A 26,372-nucleotide genomic window follows, 5' to 3' on the forward strand; every position below is an offset into this window, starting at 1 on the left:
CCAAAACAAATCATATTTGGCACTTACATAGAATATCTGGACTTATAAAGGGCCCCATGTCTCAAATAGTCTAAATCCGGCCCTGCTTAAATGTGACATTGAGACCGCTGTCAACCTACAATGGCCCAATAATAAGACTTGGTGAGCTTGAGATGAGTGTTGGTTATCTCCTGATAAGAAAAAAAAAATCCCAGAATTGGTAGTAAAATATGTACAGTGCTTTCAGAAAGTATTGAGAACCTTTCATTTTCTGCAAACTTTATTGTGTTGCATATTTAGTTTTAAATGGATACATTTTGGGTGGCACGATAGCACAGTGGTAGCCCTGCTGCCTCGCAGTTAGGAGACTCGGGTTCGCTTCTTGTGTCCTCCCTGCATGGAGTTTGCATGTTCTCCCCATATCTGCGTGGGTTTCCTCCGGGTGCTCCGGTTTCCTCCACAGTCCAAAGACATGCAGGTTAGGTGGATTGGCGATTCTAAATTGTCCCTAGTGTGTGCTTGGTGTGTGTGTGTGTGTGTGTGCCCTGTGGTAGGCTGGTGCCCCGCCTGGGATTTGTTCCTGCCTTGCGCCCTGTGTTGGCTGGGATTGGCTCCAGCAGACCCCCGTGACCCTGTGTTAGGATATAACGGGTTGGATAATGACTGACTGGATACATTTGTCATTTGTGCCCATCAACCTACACTCAATAACCCATAATGACAAAGTGAAAACATGGTTTCAGAAAAATCTGTAAATTTATTAAAAATCATAAACTGAAATCTCTCATTCATGTAAGTATTCAGACCCTTGGCTGTGGCACTCCACTCTGTGGTCAGGTCCATCCTGTGTGCTTTTATTCTCCTTGAGATGTGTCTAGAACTCGACAGGAGTCCCCTTTTGACAAACTGAATCGACTGGACATCATTTAGAGGCACACGTGTACCTGTGTATAGAAGGGCCCACAATTCACACTGCACGTCAGGGCAACAACCAATCCATGAAGTGCAAGGGAGTGACCTCCGCAATCAAATGGCAGTGAGGCATAAATCTGATTCTGACTTCTTAACTGATTAAGAAGGGCCTCAGTCAAGGAGGGGACTAAGAACTCGGTGGTCCCTCTAACAGAGGACAGTAGCGCTCCGCCAATCAGGCGTTTATGGTAGAGTGGCTGGACAGAAGTCACTCCTGAGTGGAAGCCATATGACAGTTTACAGGACTCTGAGAGCAGAGGAGACATACTCTCTGGTCTGATAACATGGAAGCTGAGCTCCAAGCACTATGTCTGGTGAAGACCATCACTGCTCATCACCTGCCCTTGGTGAAGCATGGTGGTGCCAACATCATGCTATGAGGGTGCTTCTCAGCGGTAGGGACAGGGAAACTGGTTACAATCAAGTGAAGGATGAATGTTGCCAAATACAGAGATGTATTTGAATAAAACCTGCTCCAGAGTGCACAAGACTTCTGACCAGCTTTCAGCATGACAATGACTTGAAGCATACAGCTAAGGCAACACGAGAGTGGCTTTGGGACAAGTCTCTGAGTGTACTTGAGTGTCCCAGCTAAAGCCCAGACTTAAACCCCATGAAATATCTGTGGGGAGAATTGAAGATGTCACTTTACAGACACTTTCCATTCAAACTAATGGAGCTTGAGAGGTTCTGCCAAGAAGAATGGGGTGTACTTTCCAAATCTAGGTGTACAAAACTTGAAGAGACCTACCAAGAAGACTTGACACTGGAACTGCTGCCAAAGTGTCTTCTCCAAAGTACTAAAATAAGGGTTTGAATACTTACATGAATGACAGATTGTTTTTGATGTTTTTAATACATTTTCAAACCTCATCTAAAACATGCTTTCACTTTTTCATTATGGGTAATTGAGTGTAGAGTGATTGGCAAAAATAGCAAACTTATCAATTTTGAATTAAATCTACAACAAAACAAATTGTGCAGAAAGTGAAGGGATCTGAATGCACTGTGTATATGTATACTGTATGTGTGTATATAAGTCCCCCCCACTTGCTTCAGTCGCCAGCCACTTCACATCTCTTCTGCTCGCATATGTGGATTTCATTTTCACCAAACAACAAATCTTTTAATTCTCACGGAAACGCCTCTTCATTGGGAAGAAACACAAGTTAGATGATGTACAAGTCTCCGACTTAAAGTTTAAATCTAAACAATATATTCTAACTGTTTTCGCTGTTCCATTATTTCACAGAGTAGTAATTTGTTTGTTTGCACTAATGCGAACTTTATTATCATTTTTTTGAGACTTTCGAATTTTAGTTCTTTCATTATCTCTAACCGGCTCTGCATGTGTATCGCGCCAGCGTTTTTGAATTCTTTAAGACATTCTACTTTGTCTTCTACTCTTTGTCTTTTATTCCCGCCCCAGGCGTTCTTAAATCTCTTGGCACAAAGTCTCGTTTCGTGGAACATGAAAGTGTCTCTCTGAGAAAGTCACGTCTCATCCCAGGATTCCAAGTCAGGTGTCAGAATAGCACACAAACCCATGAACAATCTGCGCACGGTCCTCTTTAATGCCAAAAACAAGAAATCGACAGCAGAAACACTAAACGCAGTATACAGCATTCCATGCAATCCGTGCTCAGCGGTATACATAGGACAAACTTCAAAAAGAATCGCAAAACACATATACAGGAACACCACAATGCCATCTGAAGAAAGGACGCACTGTCATTGATCTATAAGCATACTAAATCAACAGGACATACATTTAATTGGGACGATGTACAAGTAAAATTTAAAGCCAATAATAAAAGTGCTAGAGAGCTGGCTGAATCCTGGTTATCAAATGAGAACGCCATCAACAGACACTTGGACATAAATCCAGCATATACAAACTTAAGAAGAACTTATTCTTAATAAACAAGACTTTACTCCCAACAACCTCACCCCCCCCTCCCCCTGTAAGGTATTGCTATATATTGCCTTTGATTCTTGTATGTCTAAGCATTAGCCTCTGATGAAAGCTCAGGAATAAAAACTACTTTATGATACGTGATCCATTTTCTCCCTTTGTGGATCTCCAACTGCTAATATGCAAACCGTATCACAGACCTTCTCTTCCATATATATATATATATATATATATATATATATATATATATATATATATATATATATATATATATATATATATATATATATATATATATATATATATATATATATATATATATATATATATATATATATATGTCTGAGTCAAATTATGCTTACTTGGGTTGTTACCGGCAAGCATTACCTGGTAGGTAACCACCAAATTATCAGACTGATCTACAACCTGTCAAATAAGCAAATCAGCTGCCATGGCACAACGTCAGTGGCTTCACCTCAGGTGCTGACATCTGAGATTCGATCCCCGTAAGGGATACAAAAGTGTGTACACCTGATGAGCCCCAATAAGGGCAAAACATGTGTCCTGTGCTCTTTGTATTACGAGGAACGTTCAAAACGTTTCTGCACTTTTATATTTTCGTCGGAAACGGTGAAGGCGGGAGGAGTAGTAATTGGGCATTAAAAAGTGGGTACGACGCTGGGAAAATTACATTGCAAATGAAGGTGACTATGTAGATAAGTGATGTAATTTATTTTTGAAAGTCTTAATAAATAGTATTAAGAAAAAAACTGTGGAAACATTTTGAACGTTCCTCATATGTGGCAGATGCTGTATCACATGTCTATGATCTGCTTCTCACAACTGAGAGGACGTGGCGGATGTTTGCCCGACTGGCTGACCAACCACAAGTGTTGCCTGGCAGATAACTTTTTAAATAATCATTTTTGAATTTATCTTGTTGTCAGTTGAGTTGAATATATTCCTGCAACCCCATATTTGGACAACTTGGTGGTGGTGGGGCTTGGAAGGTGCAAAAATGAAAAGTATGAACTGAATGTAAGCTTAAAGTACCTTTTAAACTGCTTAAACCTGTTTTTCCAGACACACCATTTCCATTATCGGCTAAGTGTTTTTCCACTTTCAACTGCACAACGCTGTTTCCATGCATGCCTCAGTGTTTCTTCAGCCACAAGTGTGTACGCTGTACTACACTTTGTATTGTATGGGGTACAATTGCACTGTGCACCTCAGATGATTCTTACTGGCTGTTGCTGTTTCACTTCTTAGTCCATCCGGCCAATGGAAGGAGATGTTATTGTATTTGGTTGTGTGAGTGAAAGTTGCAGCATCTGATGATTGGACCTTAATTATGTAGGTTAACATGTATCATAATATCTTGTAAAATGAACAAAGAGAGCCATGAAGCAACCAAACATTGAACTTTTGGCCTGTAAGAGTTTTATTATTTTATTATTATTATAGGTTTAGAGACTCTTTATTGTCATATCAAGCCTGTCTTACATTAACTAGATCATTGTAGCTTGAATTCATAGTCTCAATCACTTGGCACTAAGTTGCCAATACTTGTAATGTTGTTATTTATTTAATACCACCATCAAACTGCCTACAAACAAGAGGAGTTCATTCACCCCATAAAAGATACATTTATATTAAGTGCTTTACAAGATGAAGAAAGAAAAAATATATAAAAATTAGCCAGCACTATTTAACAAAGAATAAAGTAAGGTCCAATGGCCAGGAAGGACAGAAAAAAAAACAACAAAAAAAAAAAAAACTTCAGATGGCTAGAGAAAAAAACCAAAACAAAACAAAATCTGCAGGGGCTCACTGGGCATTCTAGCTAACATAAATAACAGCAAAAGGCCGCCTCACCTCTTCTATTAAGCTTGGCTCTTGGAATTATAAGCAGACCTCCATTAGAAGATGTAAGGTTTGCACAGGTTGTATGATGTTAGAGCGCTCTGATCTCCTCCTATAATAATAATAATAATAATAATAATAATAATACATTTTATTTATACAAGGTGCCTTTTTGAAAACTCAAGGGCACCGAACAAACAAACAATAAATAAATAAATAAAAAGACGCATTATAAACAACTTAAAACATCAGAAAAAACAGAAGATATAAAATTAAAACCAAACAAAGCCAGTGTAATCATAAAGATTTTAAACAGATGCGTTTTAAGTTTACATTTAAAGGTTGAAAATGATTCGATATTTCTGAGCTCAGTAGTGAATGAATGAATTCCAGAGCTTCAGAGCAGAACAGCTGACTGCTCAGCTCCCCATGGAGGTTAGACGGGCGAGAGGGACGGTCAGGTGGATGGAGGAAGAGGATCTAAGGTTACAGGAGGGAATGGCAACATGAAGAAGGTCTGACAGATATGGAGGGGCGAGGTTATGAATGGCCTTAAATGTTAATAGCAGAATTTTAAATTACCCACAGTGCTGCACGTGGCGTGTCTGGGTTGCTCAGGGTGGCATCCTGCCTTGCGCCAGACACTCCTGTGACTTCAGAGCTGGGATCAACAAGTTCATTAAATGGGCGACTGGATACTCAAATGTTATAATAAAATAAACAATATTATGAGTAGTAAATCTTTAACATCAGAAGGTTTGGAAGCTAGTTAAAGCAGGTTTTAACGTTCAGGTGAACTGTGGTGTGTCCCAAAGCAGATTACAAAGAAAGTGCCTGTGGAAATGAGGTGATGTAGGCATAACTCTGAAAACAACATGCAAAACCTTTTAGAGGGTTTTGCTGTGAGGAAATTTGCACATTTTGACAATTCAAGGTAAAAGTAAAACAGAGCACCATAGTAATGTAAAAGTATTACTGTAAATGTTGCTGCAAAAAATGTATATGCAAAAACAAAAACTTTAAATGGGAATTGTTTTGCTGTTATTTAGCAAAAACATCTGCCAATGGGGTAAGCAAAATTTTCTTGACAAGATTTCTTAAAGTAAGCTAACTAATTGTAAATATAAATATCTTGTTAAGTCAATAATTCTTAGAATAAGGAAAAGAAGACTTAATCTCATGATATAAGTTATTTTTACATGCTTGGATTTCATTTTTTGCAGTGTAAAATGTTTAATTTTATTAGAATTAGATAATCCACTAAATCTCGCCTCCTCTGCTTCCTCAGTGTGACGCCCCATAGAATGTGTAATCGTAAGAATTCCACACGACATTCCACGCCTTATTTGAAAACGCAGTTTACAGCAGATCTGCCAATGACTTGGTGGAATGCTGCTAATTCTGTGGCGATACCGGTTTTGACGGCCTAAACTGGAGCTGAAGGATTTGTCTAGTTGGCTTGTTGTCATTCCTTTATACAGACACTGTGTGTTTATCATTTCCATGGAAATTGTGAGCCTCCTCATAAATTCTTGTGATTAGAATCTTTAATCCAAGGCCCAGTCACTGTGCGGTGCTCGCCTGCTATTTCTGTTATGCATAATGTGTTCACAGGGCATAGATGAATGAATTCATTAATAATGATGAAGAGGAGGAGGAGGAGTTTGGGAGCATACGCTGATTACAGTGCATTACCGCACCCACCACACAATGAACCACCTGGATTGGGACCCATGTGCAGCAGGTGACACCTCAGCCCTACTCTGGAACAGTCTAAGGTTTTTATGGTGGCTGGAGTGCCAGTCCTTCCACCGTTGCCCAAGTTTTCCCTGTAAATTGGACGACCTGCTTGCAGGGCTGGATGCAAGTTAACGTCATACTCAGGACATAGCAATTGCAGGGTAAGGGCCTTGCTCAGGGGCCCAATGGATTAGAGTCACTTATGGCATTTATGAGATTCGAACCAGCAACCTCCCGATTGCCAATGCAGATCCCCAGCCTCAAAGCCACCAACTCCACCCAGTAATGATAAGAGTAACTGGTAATGATGACAGATTTTAGAGGTGACGTTTCACAGCTACCAGGACTTAGGTTCAGTGAACATTTTGCTAATGTCAATGCGGCATTTGCTAGTATTCACCCTGTCCATGTAGCCTGGCCACCATTGAAAGGATGCACATGTAGGGCGACTTGATATTTGCCTAATGTGTGTTCATGAATGTCCCCAACCTGCCTGGAACTGTGGTCACTTTACATGTCATGTCACCAGGATAGCCTTCTGCTAAAGAGAATAGGAATGGTTAGAAAATGGAAGGATATATTAAAAATAATGATGGCAACAATAATAATAATAATAATAATAATAATAATAATAATAATAATAATAATAATAAAATGGTCATTGTAATAATAGGCTGTTTCTCAGTTCTAGTGTCTTGAGCTTTATTCCGATTACATTTACTTTCTGTCTGGAGACTGCATGTATTTTATGATTTCCACAGAATCAGCTTTTTGAACCAAAAAGATGTCCATATAAGCCTAATGACTTTGGTCCCTAATGAGTCGGTCAGTAGGTGTGTGTGTGTGTGTGTGTGTGTGTGTGTGTGTGTGAAAAGGAGAGAGTGTGTTCTGCAGTTGATTGGCATCCAGTTCAGGATCTTTTTTTTTTATGCCCAGGTTTGCCTTGTCTGGCTTTATACTTTTATGAACTATAACAGATACATTTATTACCAGTACACAGTTATTTATTAATCAATTAATCAATCCATAAAACATCTTATATAGCATAATATGAGCATGCACCTTTATACTGCAATTAACAGGGCAAGCAAGACAATAATAATAGTTTGAAAATAAATGCCTGTTAACCAAAGGTAAATGCTTTTAACCTATTAATGAATAATTTACTGTTGGTAATAATAATAATAATAATAATAATAATAATAATAATAATAATAATAATAGCCAATGGATGGCATGGTGGCACAGTAGAAGGGCTACTGCCTTGCGATAAGGAGACTGTGGTTCACGTCCTGGGTGCTTCCCATGTACAGTCTGCAAGTTCTCTCCATGTCCATGTGGGCTTCCTCTGTATGCTCTGGTTTTCCCCCCAACAGTCCAAAGACATGCTGAATTAGCCCTTGTGTGTGCGTGTGCGTGTGTGTGTGTGTGTGTGCGCGCCCTGCGTAGCCCTGTTCAGAGATTGTTCCTGCCTTGTGTCCAGTGCTTGTTGGGATAGGCTCCAGCTTCCCTATGATTCTGCTCTGGATAGGTGGGTTTAGAAGATGGATGGATGGGTAATCAACAACATCATTGGTTGTTATTTGCTATTAAAACCCTAACCCGTAATAAAGCAATCTACAGGGCAAGAAAGGTTGCTAAAGAATAAGAAAAATAAGTACATTTAATGTCATTTTCTAACTCGCTTAATCGAGACAGGGGTTGTGTGGGGTGCTGGAGCCTATCCTAGTTGGCACAGGGCTCAAGTTAGGAACAAACTCTGGACTGAGCGCCAGCCATTGTAGTAAATGTGTTTTAAACCAAATTTGAAGCTTTTGACTTATTATTAGTAATAATAACATTAACACATATTTAATATAGATCTGTTAAACTATCACAAGGCACTTTACAGTCAACACAGATTACAAAACAGTAAATACAGCGTATGAAAAATTGTAATGTCTTTAATCTATTAATGTATTATTATTGTTATTATTATTACATTAACCTCGTGTGTGCCTTGATTGTGTTTCACACAGTACATGGACATGCTGGCTGTCTGATTTTTGGAAATCTGAATGGAAAGCCATGTGTCTGCATGAAGGGCAGATTCCACTTTTATGAAGGTTACCCAATCTGGAAGGTAAGATGCTTTGTCATTTAATTAGTATTTTTAACAATTTTGTTTTTTAATTCATTTGAAATGTTGTGGTAAAATTGATGGGACTTTAGATTAAACAGACGAATGAGCTGTCCCTGTTGTTTCTGAACTCCAGTCAGCCTGTTACAAGACGCCAGCCGCCTATCTATTAATTTTTTACATTTAAGAGTTTTCCTTTAAAGATTTACCATTGTTGTTTCTTGTCCTAGTGTGTGGATATAAACACAGGAAACTTCAGTTTCTGTATTACATCTTGCCGGAAGAAGGGGCCTGAGTTGCCTCGAAAGCTTGCATACTGTAATCTTTTTAGTTAGCCAATAAAAGGGGTCATTTTGCTTGGCTTTTCTCTACTAACGCAGGTGTAAGCCGTTGTCCTGTTTACACAGTAAATAAATAGGACACTTCACTTGATACCTGTCCTTTAGGCGTCTATTGTTCATAGCTTTTATTGTATTCATGCTTCAGGGTCTTTAACCTGCAATTGCTCCATCCTTGGATGTGACGTTAACCTTCATCCAGCCCTGCAAGCAGGTCTTTCAAACTTACAGGGAAAACTTGAGGGGTGGTGGCAGGATTGGCACTCCAGTCACCGTGAAAAAAATCTCACACTGGTCAATGTGGTGCTGAGGTGTCATCCGCTGCACTCGGGTCCCAATCCAGGTGGTTCATCGTGTGGTGGGTGCAGCAATGTGCTGTCAGTGCATGCTCTCAACCTTGAAGGGAAGAGGAGTGGGACCGGTCAAAAGTTTTAGAACACCTCAGTTTATATGAAAATGCATGCAGTTTAATGTCTTAATGTTTCATGAAATCAAGGCATAGCACAAATAAACAATGGCAACTAAAAAATAAGTCAAGGAATCATTAAGTGTGCAAAATTTTATTCCAATTTTTGATCCATTCAAGTGAACACCTTTTGCGGATGTAACAGCCAAACTGTGGTAACCATTTACATTCAGAATGGCAGTCACTCATTGCAAGGTCATTATCTCTGCCTCCAGCCGAAGAAGCCAAAACTATCACACTTCTTCCTCCATGTTTGATAGTCGGTGTCACACACTTCCTTTCACCAACTCAACACCCTGTGTTATGAATCAAAGATTTCAAATTTTAATCCATCAGTCCACAAGACTTTCAAGGCCCTACTTTGTCCTTTAAGGAATGGCCATCTTGCTGCCACTCGCCCTGTCAAACACACAGCACAAAGTCTCCTTGTCACAGCAGAAACTGAAACTTGCTTTTCTTGACCACTTGACCAGCTGTTGTGCTGTGAGTTGCCTGTAAAACAAGCTGGTGACCCTCAGAAAGTCGTCTTCTGATTGGGTTGTGACTTTCGGTCTGTCAGATCTCCTCCTATCAGAGTCTTCCCATTTCCACTTACCTTTCGATTGTGTAGGACACCACTGGACTCACTGACACTTAGATTTTTTGTTTTTTTTGGTAGTTTCTCTAAGTGAAAGGCCTACACTTTTGTCTCATTTCATTTATTAATTGCCATTTTCTTGCCGATATCACTGGAATTTGCGGCTTTCTACAGGGTAATACTGTCCAGGTAGTACTTCAGAGGAGGCAGTAACACAGTAGTCTGTTCCACCTCTGCTTTAAGACAGACAGAGGGCTTTTAAGTAATCAGCAGATGTTGGACACCTGTGCAAATTGTTTGCTTCAACTTTCCAAGGCTTAGTTGACTTTGCTGCAGAACATCTGTAAGTTGTAACCTATTAATTGTTCCCTGAAGAAGGCCCATTTGTAATATTCCGAAATTTCCTTTTGTTCAGTTTTTGCTAACCTAAACTTTAAATTTAAACTTGTAGCGGTTTACTGCTTACCTTTTTGCCATTTTTAGGTCATTCATTGTGTTTCATCTGATTCAATCTGAAGATAAACTGAGGTGTTCTAAAACTGTTGACCGGTAGTGTGCATACGTACGAGTGTGTTCTACAGCCAGCTCATTTTGCGTGACTTTTCCAGGGATTTTCAGTTGTAGCCTGTGAAGCCGTTTGCCTAACTTAACATGCCTGGTGACTCATTCCAACTAATCCATGACTCACGCCAGCAAAATCAAACAAGTTTGATTTGGTCTTTAAATGTAGGCTCTGTGTGCACTGCTCTGGTGTGGTGAGGAGGTGTTACCTGCTGCACTGGGGTCCCAGTCCAGGTGGTTTGTCATGTGGTGGCTGTGGTAACGCGCTATTGGCACAGACTACCAACTTCTTTCTTTCTTTCTTTCTTTCTTTCTTTCTTTCTTTCTTTCTTTCTTTCTTTCTTTCTTTCTTTCTTTCTCTGTGCATGAGAGCTGACAACCAATAAATGCTCATCTGAAAGTACAATAGTTAGAATGTAGTGACTAGGAATAAGAAACGTGGGTGTTTTTGGAGCTCACGAGATACAGAAGAGAAGCTCATCTGTGTGATGATGTCTCATGACAAAATGGAAAAAGAAAAAAAAATAATAAGATTGCAGCCAAACTCCCCGTAACTGTTCCCTTTGTAGATCACCGTCTCTGTCAGACGGATGCCATGAAAATGGGTGAACGAGACTGTGTTGGGAGTTCGGCACTCAGTAGGTAAATGCGACATGGGCAGTGAGTTTTAGACATTTTATTTTATTTTTTAATTTCAAGATAATATTGCATACAATCAAGTTGAACTTATACATCAAATGACTTCACAGTCAAATAAAAAAAAAGATATTAAGGAAGCAAAATCAGAAAAAAAGACAAACCCAAACAAACAGAATTCAACGTCCACCTGAGAGAAAGAGCAGAGAGCCAGTAATGTTGGCAAAAATAGGTAGGAAAACAAAGAGCAAAATGTCCCTTTCCCTTGATATAAATGCTTATTCTAAAAGTGTATTAATTAAATCCATCCATCCATCCATCCATTTTCCAACCCGCTGAATCCAAACACAGGGGGTCCGCTGGAGCCAATCCCAGCCAACATAGGGCACAAGGCAGGCACCAATCCCAGGCAGGGTGCCAACCCACCGCAGGATTAATTAAATCTCGTCAAATTTTTTAAAGGTCTTTTAACAGATTCTCTTAGCGGGAATTAAATTTTTTCCCAATTTCAAATAGCATAGAACAGGGGTGGGCAACGCCAGTCCTGGAGAGCCACAGTGACTGCAGGTTTTTGTTTCAACTCAGTTTCTTAACGAGAAGGTGATTATTTCTGATGAAGCACTTCTCGCTCAAGTGACATTCTGATGCCTCATTTTAGTGGTCTCGTTTGTTAAGGTTCCCCACCCTTAATTGCTAATTTCAGTCTTAAACAGCTGCATTCAGTGTTTTAATGGCTCCTTATTAGCAATAAGATGCAAATGACAAAGTGGCCAGCAGTTCTCCATCTAACTTTTTTTCCATTTAAACCCGTGAGCATTCATCATGCACTGTTTAATTTAATAAAACACTTAATAGAAAAATGTGACAGACTGAAAATGATCCTTTTTAGGCGCCAAATTATTTGGATGATAACCTTGGAAAGGAAAAAATGTAATATATAAGAACCTTGCATTGCACAGACTAACAAGCCATAAAATAAATAAAGTCTAAGACTGACAAGGATTGGTTTCTAATGAAGCAATTGAAAACCTGCAGCCACAGGGGGGTCCCCAGGACCGACATTGCCCACCCTAGTATAGAACATCAGTTACCCCCTTTTTTGACAAGATCAGTGACAGCGGTCCACAAATCTGATGCAAAATTGTATAATGTGACATCAGCTTTACTGAATACATAATTAGGTTTGCATTGGTAGTTATGATACATCCATGAGGACAGTCATGGCTGATTAATTGTAAATGGCTCTTTTTTTTATACGATGTTAACTATAGAAGGTGAGCTCACATTTAAGTAGGTTAAAACTTGGTTTCACCATTAAAATAAATCTAATAATTGAAATCAGTAATTAACGATGAATAGTTCAAGTGCAACATTGTTGTCGGGTTTTCAAAGCACAATGGAATTCTTACTCTGCATTGTGACGATTAATGATTAACCCCAAAGAGACATAAACGTAGCAGGGGAATTGAGAAGATGCACTGTAAGAGTTTTGACAAGTTAAAGAAAGAGTTTAGCCATAAAGAACACTTTTTGCAGTTTATCACATCATTAAGTTTGTTATTAGCAAGTTTTAATTCTGCTCTGCACAAGACGAGAAGGTAGCTGTAGAACAATTATTAATTGTGTTTAAAGCAAAAATATGTGTAGTGTATACTTGCAATATGATGAACTGCCAGTTCTGTCAAAGGCTGGGGGGCTGTCAACAAACAAGGCCTGTTAAAGCCCATTGAGGCATTCCTTGTGTGATATTGGGCGATACAAGAAATAAATGGTTGTTGTTTCTTGATTATAATACAAAGATTGATTAACACAATTTGAACCTGCTCTTGGAAGTTGACTGCATGGTGTTTGCAGGTTCTCCCTGTGTCTCTGAAGGTTTTCCTCTGACTTCTCTGGTTCACATCCAGCATCCCCCGAGACCTACCAGTTTAGCTAACTGACCACTCTAAACCGGCACTGAGTGGGCACTGTGTCAGACGGGTATCCCACCTTGAGGCTGGTTTCTTCCCTGAACCGTATTCTAGCAGCATACGCTTCAAAATCACTGCAGCACTGAATAGAATTAAATGTGGAATTGAAAAAGTCGTTAATCCTGTGCAGGGTCATGTGGGGATGGAGCCGATGCTGGCATGGTCAGGTGCAGGGCAGAAAACAACACTGGATGGGCCACTCGGTCACACCCACATGCACCCATATTAACTTTACCAATGTCATGTTGTCTTACGTGAATAAGGATTTTCTAGGATTAAAGTTTGTCCAGGAAAATAAATATGATACCCTTAGTCTTTCTAAACTAGCTGAAAATGAAAAAAAACGTAACTAAATAAAAAAATAGCACAGGTTCATGATAGGGCATTATTTGTCTTATGTGAATATATTTAAAGAAAAAAGTTTTGAAAGTTACCTCACTAAACTGGTGTGTGTGTGTTTGAAGATGTACCAACAATTAAATATAACCCTTTGTCATGCCTGAGCTTTCCCAGAAATAAGTCCTTATCCTAATCCTGTTTCTCAGGCGAGCAACCAAGACTTAGCCTCTCCCTTAATTCAGAAAGGATTACATTTTTCTTAAAAGTAGGTGGCACAGGTCCACATGAGTTAGCGGAGCTTCAGAGGAACAATGAAGAAATTCTGGGAAACAAATCTTACAAAACAAGTCAATTAAAATGAATTCAAAAGACCTTAATTAGCAGCAAAAACCGGTCACTCAATAAGAAAATGGTTAGAACGAAAACCTGCAGCCACTGGGGCCCTCCAGGACTGGAGATTGAGAATCCTGGTGTAAACAATGAATGGAATACGTAAATATTGGAAATCTATCTATCTATCTATCTATCTATCTATCTATCAATCTATCTATCTATCTATCTATCTATCTATCTATCTATCTATCTATCTATTATAGTGCTTTATCTATCTATCTATCTATCTATCTATCTATCTATCTATCTATCTATTATAGTGCTTTATCTATCTATCTATCTATCTATCTATCTATCTATCTATCTATCTATCTATCTATCTATCTATCTGTTATATAGTGCCTTTCACAACTTGATAGCCATGTGAACGCAATGTAAACTTTTTCCAGTTGAGGCGGCTGTCAAAAATCAAGCCAGTTTTGTCTAAATGCAACCTTGAAATAGTGATACATGCTTTTATAACCTCTCGTCTAGATTACTGCTATGCACTTCTTTTTGGAATTAGCCAGGCCTCCATTGCTCGCCTACAGTTGGTGCAAAATGCCGCTGCTCGATTTTTAGCTGGCACAAGCAAGCATGACCACAATACCCCGATTGTGGCTTCCTTTCACTGGCTCCCAGTTTGTTTTCAAATCTATTTGAAGATCCTTGTATTTGTTTTTAAATCCTTTAATGGTTTTGCCCCATTTTGTCTGTCAGAACTACTGCACCTATATGTACCGTTTCGCTCTCGCAGGTCAGCAGACCAAATGCTTTTACTTGTTCCTAAGACACGATGCAAACTCCGAGGTGATCAGGCTTTTTTAGTTACAGCTCCAAAATTCTGGAATGATTTGCCATTGCACATTAGAAAGGCTCCTTCACTTGCTGTCTTCAAATCTTATTTAAAAACGCACTTTTACTCCCTGGCCTTTAACTCAGTATGATATGTTGACTATGTGTGTATTTTTTGTATTATGAATTTCTTCAGTTTCTTTTACCGTTTGGTTATTGTGTGTCTTATATGTTGGGTTGTATTGTACAGCACTTTGGTCAGTCTTGATGTTGTTTTAAAGTGCTGTATAAATAAATAAATAAATCGAGAAAGGATCAGCTTGACTACTTTTCCAAGTATTAGTTTAGCTTTTAATGTAAGCTACATAATGTACCACTATTGCCTCCATATTTGTATAAAATGAGCATCAGCAGGGTCGCACAGCGAGTCAGGGACTGTGAACGCAGCCGTGTGCTTTGCATTCCAGCCATTTAGCCACTGGGTGACACTCCCAACAGCAATTAAAACAAACAAAAAGAGGAGATAATTTTAATTTTAACTGCAGCCAAGTGCAATGTTTTACACAATAATTGCCAGAGAGAATTAAACTGAGGTAGCTACTCCATAGAGGATCATTGGAGAATCAAACTGGAAAGTATGAGAGCAGGGCAGGCTCCGACAAATCAGTCCCACAAGGATTATATTAAAGTCAGGAACATTTGGAGTAAAGCAAATGTAAGGAGAATAAATAAACGGGAAATCACCTGAGAATTAACAATCTTAAGAAAGCGTGTTGGGTCAGGATAGCAAAAGCTCCTGAATGACAAAGTGAATAGGGAGCAGCACAAGTTTAGGCATAGAATTGGGTTTATATTTATCAAGAAATGTGAAAATTGACAATAGTCACGGACAATGCATGATCCGAGTTTGTAATTCACCACTTGTCTTTTTCAAAGTACACAAAATACATTGAAATAAGCAGTAAAAACCACAGAGCAGTTCATATACCGTTCATTCAAGAAACCCATACTCAATATTGTGATGTCACATGACATTCCACCTAATTAATAGTTGTGGGTTCCCCGGCCTGTCCCAGTAGATTGAGACACAAAGCAGTAAGCCGCCCTGGATGGAGCACAAAACCATTGTGGCACTCAGTCAAGTGCTCACCCACAAGGGGCCAATTTAGAGTCATCAGTTAACCGAAAATGCATGTGTTTGAGAAGCAGACAAAATAATGTACTTGAAGTACCTGGAGTAAAATCCACATAGACAACGGCATACAGATGGCTTTTGGGCATTAAATCAGAGAATTGGAGTGTAGATCTGTGCTGCCCCTACTAGATGTTGTTAATAATGTTGTCACATTACTAGGGGGCTGTGCCCACCAACCTTTCCCCCAGCCTGCGCTACAAGCCAGCCACTTTGTGTCTCTGCTGCTCATGTATGTGGATTTCACTTTCACCAAGCAACAAATGTTTTAATTCTCATGGATATGCCTCTTCATTGTGAAGAAACACTACTATTCCCTGGTGGCAACATGAATTAGACAATCTACAAGTCTCCGACTTAAAGTTTCTTAACTTTATTATAACGTATTTCTTCGAGTAATTTCCGTTTGTTGGCGCTAATGCGATCTTTAGTTTCAGTTTTTTGAGACTTTCAAATTTTAGTCCTTTCATAATCTCTAACCTGCTCTGCATGTGTATCGCGCCAACGTTTTTGATCCTCTTTACAACATTCTGATTTGTCTTCTACTCTTTGTCTTTTATTTCCGACCCCACATGGAGCTGAGAGCGCAGGAACTGTGTCTGCCAATAGCATTCACACGAATGAGAATATTTGACTCCATAATCCATAACTCTTTGTTCAAATATTTTTTGACAAAATAAAACCCTGTTCCCGATGTGAGAATTTTATATTTTGTTTCAGTTCTTCTCATTTTTGTTTAGCTTAGAAAAACTTGGTAATGATAGATAGATAGATAGATAGATAGATAGATAGATAGATAGATAGATAGATAGATAGATAGATAGATAGATAGATAGATAGATAGATTCCATACATTAGAACTGTTTAAAGCCCACATAATCCAATTCAGGGTTTCTAGGGGCTGGAATCTTCTAAGGCTGACATCAACTCTGGACTGGATGCCATTGTTTTCTTTCTTTTTTTCAAATACAGCAATTTTAATATACAGTAAGTTACATATGTTTTATTATTTTGGTAATTTTTTAGGTGACCTTTCCAATCCGGATTTTCCACCTACTTGGTGTTGAGACAATTATTGTGACAAATGCAGCAGGAGGACTAAATCAAGAATACAAGGTGGGGGATATAATGGTTATTAAAGACCACCTCAACCTGCCTGGCTTTGCTGGAAATAATCCTTTGGTTGGACCAAATGATGAAAGGTAGGATAATGTTTGTGCACCTAGTGATGGTTGTTCAATGCATGTTTGGTTCTTAGACAAATAGAGTTTAGTACTGAAAATGTTTCACATTATAGAGGTAAACACAGTATTATAAAAATCAAATTAAATTGTATTTGTCACATACAAGTCATTCATATAGTACAGTATGCAGTGAAAGGCTTTCTTGCTCAACTCCAATGACTGTGCCTTGAGACAAATATAAAGGAACAATAATAATACATACGGTAACTTTACATTCAAATATCATTAATAGAATTATAAATTTGTAGTAAATACTACTACTAAATAATAATAATAACAAAATAGATGACTTAAATAACAATGGTAGAGAATTAACAATAGGGTATAATGTATAACTAAACACTTTCCTTATTTAACATGTGAGTGCACTGTAGGAAATATACAGCAAATACCTAATTAGCTTTAACAACAAACATAACTCTAAAACAATAAATAGATAGATAACCTATCAAAAATTATTGTTTAAATTATTTGAAAATATTTACTATTTCAAAATATTATTTTTAATGGTTTAGATTTAACAACAAAACAAATTATTATTATTATTATTATTATTATTATTATTATTATTATTATTATTATTATTATTATTATTATTATTATTATATTATTATTATTATTCATCCATCCATTTACCAACCCGCTGAAACCAACAAGGGCACAAGGCAGGAATCCAATCCTGGGCAGGGTGCCAACCCACCACAGATTATTATTATTATTATTATTATTATTATTATTTATTATTAATAATAATTTCCCTCCACAACCCTGGACAAGATAATAATTATTATTATTATTATTATTATTATTATTATTATTATTATTTATTATTAATAATAATTTCCCTCCACAACCCTGGACAAGCTAAGTAGTCTTAAAAATTGGATGGCTGTGTGGGTAATACACTAGTAGTTACTTTGATTTTATGTAGCCACCATAGTCCACTAGTGACCATGCCAAAACAGGTTTCCTCTATTTTTTTGTTTTTTTTCCACTAATTCTCGAATTGGATCCCAGAACGGCTGAGTGACTCACACACTGAGTCAGAGTCGAGAAATCTTGAGGTTCAAAGTCCAATGCTTTGGCCCTGTTGTCTACCAGTAATGGTGCCCTTGATAGTGCTGCTTCCCCATAGTTTTAGAGTTTTGTCCAGGCACTTCTCTTTCACGTTTTGTTCTGTTTTCTTCACACATGCAAAACCTCGTGCTACCAGTGCCTGCAAACTGGTCCAAGTTGTGGAATAGATGGAAGAACACACGTTTTAATGAAGTGACTGGGCATCCTAAATGAATTATCGCAAATTCAGAAAAAATACTCAATGCATTTGAAGACTCATATACAGTTTAAGGAACACCCCACCCAAAATGATTATTTTTTATATGTTACTTAGTCTGTGTGGGTTGTAGTGATTCCAATAAAATTTTTTAATTATGTTTTCATGAAGAAACTGAATAAACTGTCTGAAACAGTATGCATCTATAAAGGCCAATGCTAGCAACGATATTCAAAAATATCCATGAAACAATCACGTGTTACTCATGTCTCATAATCCAGTCATCCAGTCATATGCTTAAAATGTGCAAAATACAGGCATGTTTTGCTAAAATCTTGTTAAATAAATACTTCTGGAAAATCAATGCAGTGAACACATTCACATGGGAGCAGTTGAATTGAAGATCTTTCTTCCTCCCTCATTAGTCAAGAGCCCTGTCTTCAATTCAAAACTCATTCCCTTGAGAACACGTCTCATCTGTATGCACTGCTTCGGTTTTCCATAAGTATTTATTTAACAATATTTTAACAACAAATAAATGCATTTTGTACATTGTGACATGTGACTAGATGATTCGACATATGAATTATGCAACACGAGTAACGAGATCTTTTCATGGATGTTTTTGATGCTGTTTGCTGTTGTCCGGTGTTGGTCCCCATAGATGACTGTTCTTTCAGTAATTATGTTATCTCCATTCTCCATGAAGACAAAAGAAGGTAAACATTTTCTTGCCCATCTGGATAAGGGATAAGTGATATGCATCATTTTGTGTGGAGTATTGCTTTAAGGACATGATAGAAAATATTGTTTTAACAGCTCGTCAATACAAACTTTGCGTCTTTTTATTTTCACGTGACTTATTTTAGCGTCATAAGACTGGCTGTCCAGAGTTGATTCCTGCCTTCTGTCGAGTCTTAGCCCCCCAACCCTGAATTAGATCAGGCTGGTTTGAGTCTAAAACAGGGAATCCTTCCAGTCTAACACCTAGTGGTTCCAGGATCGATCCCAGCTCCCTGTCTCAGTTCAGAAAACAGTTGGATTATATTTCTCTCATGGGTGTCTGAAACCATTAGTTGGTCTTAAGCACCTTAAGTCATTTTCTGAAACTCACTTTGTAGTGCAGGGTCTCTGACCCAGGACACACTGTAAATTTATAGTTTGTGATATGAATAGAATAAATGTTTGAGGGTGTAGCTCTGCATTTGGAAAATTCTTTAAGGAATATTTTTTTACATTTTTTTTATTTTTAAAAAATATTTGTCTAACAAGTACAACTAACCTGAAAGGAGTGTTACTAGCTGCTCATCTTTGTCACTGCATTTTTTCTGCGCATATTTGTCACCTTACACTTTTGTCGACATGTGAGCTATTGCATCCCCTATATTCGTTCAGTGATTAATTTTTCATTCATTGATTAATTTCTTATGAATTTCCATTTTAAGTATAATTTCACATGTACAGTTATGTTGACAGTGTCACACTTTGGTTTTGTGTTCCACAGATTTGGAACTCGCTTCCCTTCCATGTCAGATGCCTACAATGCAGATCTGCGGAAGCTTGCACGCACCGTCGGCAGCGAACTTGGATTCAGCGATTTTATCCGAGAAGGTGTATATTGTGTTCTCAGCGGACCCTCCTTTGAGACTATCGCCGAGTGTCGGATGCTGAACTGTCTTGGAGCAGATGCTGTGGGTAAGTCACTTCCCGCATTTCAGAAAGTAATGGCATAAACCAGAAACACCATTGCCTTATGCTGTGTCCACGCTACTACATTGTTCAGTGTTTTTAAATTTAAGCAGTCTCTATCCACACCAGTGATTTTAAATCCATCCATCCATCTATTTTCCAACCTGCTGAATCCGAACACAGGGTCACAGGGGTCTGCTGGAGCCAATCCCAGCCAACACAGGGCACAAGGCAGGAACAAATCCCCGGGCAAGGCGCCAGCCCACACACACACCAAACACACACTAGGGATAATTTAGGACCGCCAATGCACCTAACCTGCATGTCTTTGGACTGCGGGAGGAAACCCATGTAGACACGGGGAGAACATGCAAACTCCACGCAGGGAGGACCCAGGAAGCGAATCCTTACTGTGAGGCAGCAGCGCTACCACTGTGCCACCGTGTTACCCTGTATTTGCTATGTTGAAATATAGTTTTGTCCCTTGAAGGGTAACCAATCAGGGAATGAGATTACAATATGATCAGGATCCAATCAGAGAAGGGTCATGTAATTTGCATGAACCAATCGAAGCACGCTTAGAGTCGACATTTTCACCCCTCCACACTGAAATGTTGAGCTGGAATTTTCAGAAATATGTGGCTCTGGAATACAGTTTGAAAAGTTTCCATTTTCTGGAGTTAAAAACGCCAGGGTGATGGGGATAGATGGCAAAAACGGAAACTAATGTTTGTGTTTTTACATGAAAATGTAGTCATGCAGACATAGTCTTAGCAAGTGTTAGCAAGAGGAGCTCAGTAGATCCTTCTAGATCACTGGTTCCCAAACTCGGTCTTGGGGACCCTCTGTGGCTGCTGGTTTCTGTTCCAACCAGATTCAGAATCGGTGATAACAATCGATGACAAATGATCTCATTTAATTAGCCAGTGTTTTTTTAAACTCTTCTCGTTATTCTGCTTTCAGAAAAGCACAGCAGCATGGTTTTTTACATTTATAAGAATTTAGAAATATTTTTTTAATTTTTTATTTATTATCTATTTTTTTCTAAAGCTATAAATGCTAAACTCTCTTTTGATATTTTCCTATTATTTTCCCCTTTTTTCTGTGTAGCTTACTCCATTCATTTAACCCTAATAGTGACACTTAACAACAAGCATAGCAGACACCCGGGATGATGACAGCAACAACAACTTCAGTGTCAGTCTCACTAATTAGTAAATAATCAATTAAATAACCAGAACACCTGGAAGAGCAGAATGAAAATTAGGTTGAAAATACTGTTCACGACTTAAAAACAAACCTACATATTCCCCATATATCTTCTTATTAGGTTTTATGTTTTAATACCAACCTTAGTTTGTAATTTCTACATTGACTCCAAAACACAGAAACTGGGAAATAACACTTCACTTAATTAGGGTAAGAGTCCAATGAAAAATGGGTTGGATGGAATAAAAACCTGCAGCCACAGGGGGACTGAGATTGGGAAGCACTGTTCTAGATTATTTCATTAGTTTGAAGATTATGGATTATGGTATTTTACTTGAAATTGGGTGGGAATTCTCTTCAAAAACATGCGCAGAAACTTTGTTTTCAGAAACCAATCAAGGTCCTGTATGATGTTAGCCCTGAGCCACTTGTGGTCCCTGACCACTTCCGTGTGTTGCATTCCCACCACACAACATTTGCTGTAACCTTTATACAAAATGTGACATGCAAAGAAGGGTGATGTGGTGTGAATTGAGGCAAATTTGAGAGTTCATAGGGGACACCCTCACCTTATTGCTTCAAACTAATTACTACTTTCCAGGGGAGGTTATTGGTTCAATGCAGTGCATGGCATGGTGCACCTGGGAGGCAGTTATGAAGAGTGATACTGTGCTACACTCCATTTTCACTTCATTCATTTTAACCTGTTAACATATTTCCAAGATATCACCAGTGTTTGTAGTCAACCAATCAGAACAATTCATTGCCTTATCCCCACCCATGATAGTTCATGGATGAAGAAAGTAGGAGCTATAAAAGTACCAGAATCTACCAACAAGAGCTATAAATGGCCCAAGTTCTTGCGGTGGGAATGCAAAAATTCCTAATGACTAAATATATGTTCCATTTTACTTATTTTCTTTATTTTTTATATTTTATAAAAATAATATGTGAAATCGGATAGAGTGAATAAATCTGCCTTATCAGTCTTGTTTAAAGATGTTTAGGAGATCATTTTTAGAACCTAATCAACTCTCTTTCTCGACCTCTAGGCATGAGTACCGTCCATGAAGTGATCGTGGCTCGCCATTGTGGTCTGCGTGTTATTGGTTTATCTCTCATTACAAACAAATCAGTGATGGAGTATGACAGCATTGATAAACCCAACCATGAAGAAGTTCTGGAGACAGGAAAATGGAGGGCAGAACAATTCCAAAAGTTTGTGTCAACTCTTGTTGGGCGCATTGAGTTCAATAATAACTTTTGAGAGAAAGTAAAGGAACAGTGATGGAAGTGATGGGGAGAGAACACAGCTGAATGTAGAGCTTAAACTGGCTCAGTCTCGGGTCTTGAGAGTGTTCATCACCATGGCTTCCAATCACATACCCCATTGTCTATATTTGTGATAAATGCTATTTATTTAACCTTTTTTTTAAAGAGTGTGTTCAAATTTGCTACAGGCAGTAGAGGGACGTATCTTTTAATTCGGTGGTGAGTGTGAGATTTTACTGCAAAACTAATTAGGGGTCTACAAAACAGGTATCATTTAGTTTCATCAGTACATCCATCAGTTATTAAATATGTTCAATACAAATAAGTGGAACGGGAATTTGGAGTTCCTATTTTTAAATTTCCACGTAGTAAATTAAGTTCAGCCATTCCAGACAAGCACTATTTTGTATGGCACAAAGGTGCTCAAAGTCATCCAGAGCAAACTCCACTGGACGTTTTTAGTTTCCACATTTTATTGAAAGAACTCTTTAAGATGTTTCTATGTGGCGATCATCAACCACTCTTTATTTGCATAGGTTGTTAAACTGATGGGTGTGATAGTGGAAGGTATTTTTGTGCCTATATGCTCTGTATTGCTCTAAATAGGTTTCTCTCATGCGTCACTAGAAATTCATCAGCACATGAATTTAAATAGAAATCAAACTGTCGTCCTTTACTAAGTAGATAAAGAAATTTAGGATTCTGTGAGGGTTTTGCCAAAGTTTACTCACTTGTTGGCAGCAGGCAGTGTGGCATAGTAGTTAAGGCTTCAAAACCTCGGGTTGTGAGTTTGAATCCCACCGCTGACACTATGCGACCATGTGCAAGTCACTTCACCTGCTTGTACTCCAGTTGGTAAAAGAAAAGAAAAGTAACCAATCATACGTAAGCGTTGGATACAGGTGTCAACCGAATAAGTTAATATAAGTTCAGACATAAGCTAATATACTGTGTATATATATATATATATATACATACATACATACATACAAATATATATATATATATATATATATAAAATAATAGGGTGGTCCAGATCTAATTATGCAATTTTCATTACGCCACAACTTATTCAGTTTATTACATACAGAATTCACAAAAAAAATTTTGTTGCCGATAGATGGCAGCACCTGCCCTGCCTTCCAAAATGGCAGGGAGACTGTTGTCAGTCTAACAGCGGAGCAGGTGTGATGTGTTTGCCTTTTCATAATTGTATAATTAGATCTGGAGCACCCGCTATATATATATATATATATATATATATATATATATATATATATATATATATATATATATATATATATATATATATATATATATATATATATAATATTGTGTTTAATAAATTTCAGCATATACTGTATATTTTGCACTTACCATTACATGACGTCAATGCGTCACCAGTACTTTGGGTTTCGCCATATAGTAGACTTTGCATTGCCAGTTAAATTCTTTACCTTCATTTATTTATTTCAAGATCTGCATATTTACTATTTCTTTAATGGTAGTATTAATTTCACAAGAGTATATTTAAAGCAATATTGTACTGCAAGCACTTCCATTTTCAAGAAGTAATATAAAAACTGTTAATCTGAAGCAACCTTTGTACTGTATTCTAAACAAAAAGGTGCAGTTTATACTGTGTGACCAAATTATAAGACTTAAACTTGATTGCGTAACTTTACCATGAGTTCTTAAGCATTCCTTGACCAAATATCTTTGGTGAATGTTTTGCAGTTTTAGACCCGTGCAAAATTTAATTCGACTAAACACAAATTAGAATCATAGAAACAAGTATTATAAAAGAATTTGGATTCATACAGTAGACAAGATCACTTGGCTTTGGCATGAGTTAGTAATGCTGGAAACAAAGCCACATTCCCACATTCAACATGTTGAATTTGTTCATAATATCAAGTGTGTTACTTCATGAGTTTAGCACACACTGTTTTCATTTACCTGCGATCTGGAAGTGGATTTCCAGAAGGCTGCTCCATTTGCGACATGCAGTCTGTTTATGTAAATGCTGCATTGAATGAATGTGTGAACAGTTCAAAACCGGTTTGACTCCATCTTGACCAAATGTAGACAGTACAGCAGTCATTCATCACTAAGCACTAATGCTTTGGATGTCAGAGCCGGATTTTATGCACAGACCCAGAGATGATTGATGGAAACCTTAAGGGTGGGGGGTCTCAATTTTTTATCTATTTATTTTTATCATATTTATTATTCTATTTAATTTTGTATGCATTGTACTTTATGATAAAAATGATCTGTCAGAACTTTTTTGTGTGTTCCTTCTCTCCCTGACTTGTCTTTCCTATTCAGATAAAACAATTAAGTGCAGCCTGGTGCTCACCATCTTAGAGTAGTAAATGCTCGCCATATCTGCATGTTATCAGCTCATAGAATGCTTTTATCAGTTCTAAAGACATTGGCTAGTAGAAACACAGACTTAAAAGGATCATTATCAGGGATTTAATAAGGGATAACAATGCTCTGGTTTATTGTGAGAGATTAAACAGTTAGGCAAGTGTGAGCAACAACACTTTCATTGTGAATTTCACTCTTTGAGAGATGGCCTGTCTTCTTTAGTAATGCATTCTGTAAAAATAGAAAGTGAGCTGTTTATTTTATTCTTCTAGATTACCTTTATCTAACAATGGAAACATAGTGTTGATTGATATGTCATTACAGATTGATTACTGTGGTTTGTAAAGCCCATTCATTCACATTTGGATACTCACTGAGTGGTGTCTCTTGATTGTGCATGTTATGGAAATAAAAAAAAATGTCCATTAATTATGGACTCTTAACTCAACCACATTTGAAAACAGAGCGTTTTTACGGAAGGCGTGTTTCTTCAAAAATGTTAAGCAGTTTTACTTAATAAACTGGTCTTTCTTCACACACATGCGTAGTGCTTCTGTTAAGGCCGGCAGTGTTGTATACGTATAATGCAACTTACTGAAGATTCACTTAGACCGATTCATAGTCATGGAGGGTCTGGAAACTGCCCCAGCAGCATTGGGTACAAGACAGAAAGCCATCCATGGGCAGGACACCAGGCCCATCACAATGCCTACGCATGCACCTGGATGGAAGACCCTGGCAGACTCCACACAGACAACAGCAGGTTGTAGGGTCTGAACTCTCAACACCTGCGTCTGGGTGGGCAATGCTACCCTGTTGTAAATATTAGTATATAAATACATGTTTATGATGGCAGTAGGTATGCTGCTGGCTCTCCTAAATAAGCAGTGACAGTAAAGCTAACACAAAAATGTAATAAAACTATCCCAAAACCTAAATGGCTGCCCTACACCAAACATGCCCCACATAAGTGGCTGTGCAGGGGGGCCAGTGTGGGCCTCTGCCCGCTAATACGTACAGGGTGGTCCAGATCCAATTATGCCATTTTCATTACGCTATAACTTAAGTTTATTACAAATAGAATTCACAACTAAATGGAGGACAAGTGGGACATTACATGGAAAATCAGTGAATTAATTCAATGTAAGTCCATTTTCGTTTATTACAAGATATTTTGAACAATTCTTTTGTCTTGCATTGTTTTCCTGCATTGCATTAAGAGTTGCATAATTAGATCTGGACCACCCTATACAATGACAAGAGTGCTGAAAACAAAAAAAGAAATAGTGAAATAGAGTACAAAGTCTATGTGGACAGAAATGGCAAAAACAAAAAAAATGGAAGAAACTTCGGGAAAGGCAGTTGAAAGAGAGACAGCGGGTGTCAAAAGGAAGGGGGTCGATACAATACAATACACAGAACAGAACAAATCCTCAATACAGTAAACAAATAAACACAATGTTTCAGAGTGCAAG

At 38.1% G+C, this 26,372-nt stretch overlaps 1 protein-coding gene across 2 annotated transcripts in view; it reads left to right on the plus strand.

The window, feature by feature from the left end:
* LOC120523520 (purine nucleoside phosphorylase-like) overlaps positions 1–23,509 on the plus strand; it is a 34,432-nt gene extending 10,923 nt beyond the window's left edge. For both annotated transcript variants that reach the window (XM_039744923.1, XM_039744915.1), the window contains 4 exons: positions 8,488–8,591; positions 16,861–17,036; positions 19,856–20,046; positions 22,302–23,509. In XM_039744923.1, coding sequence (XP_039600857.1) covers positions 8,488–8,591; positions 16,861–17,036; positions 19,856–20,046; positions 22,302–22,516 — 686 coding nt within the window. In that variant the 3' untranslated portion in view covers positions 22,517–23,509. The remainder of the gene's footprint in view (positions 1–8,487; positions 8,592–16,860; positions 17,037–19,855; positions 20,047–22,301) is intronic.
* Positions 23,510–26,372: the final 2,863 nt, after the last annotated feature.

Source organism: Polypterus senegalus, chromosome 1, assembly GCF_016835505.1.
Source record: "Polypterus senegalus isolate Bchr_013 chromosome 1, ASM1683550v1, whole genome shotgun sequence".
In the NCBI taxonomy this organism is placed as follows: Eukaryota; Metazoa; Chordata; class Cladistia; order Polypteriformes; family Polypteridae; genus Polypterus; species Polypterus senegalus.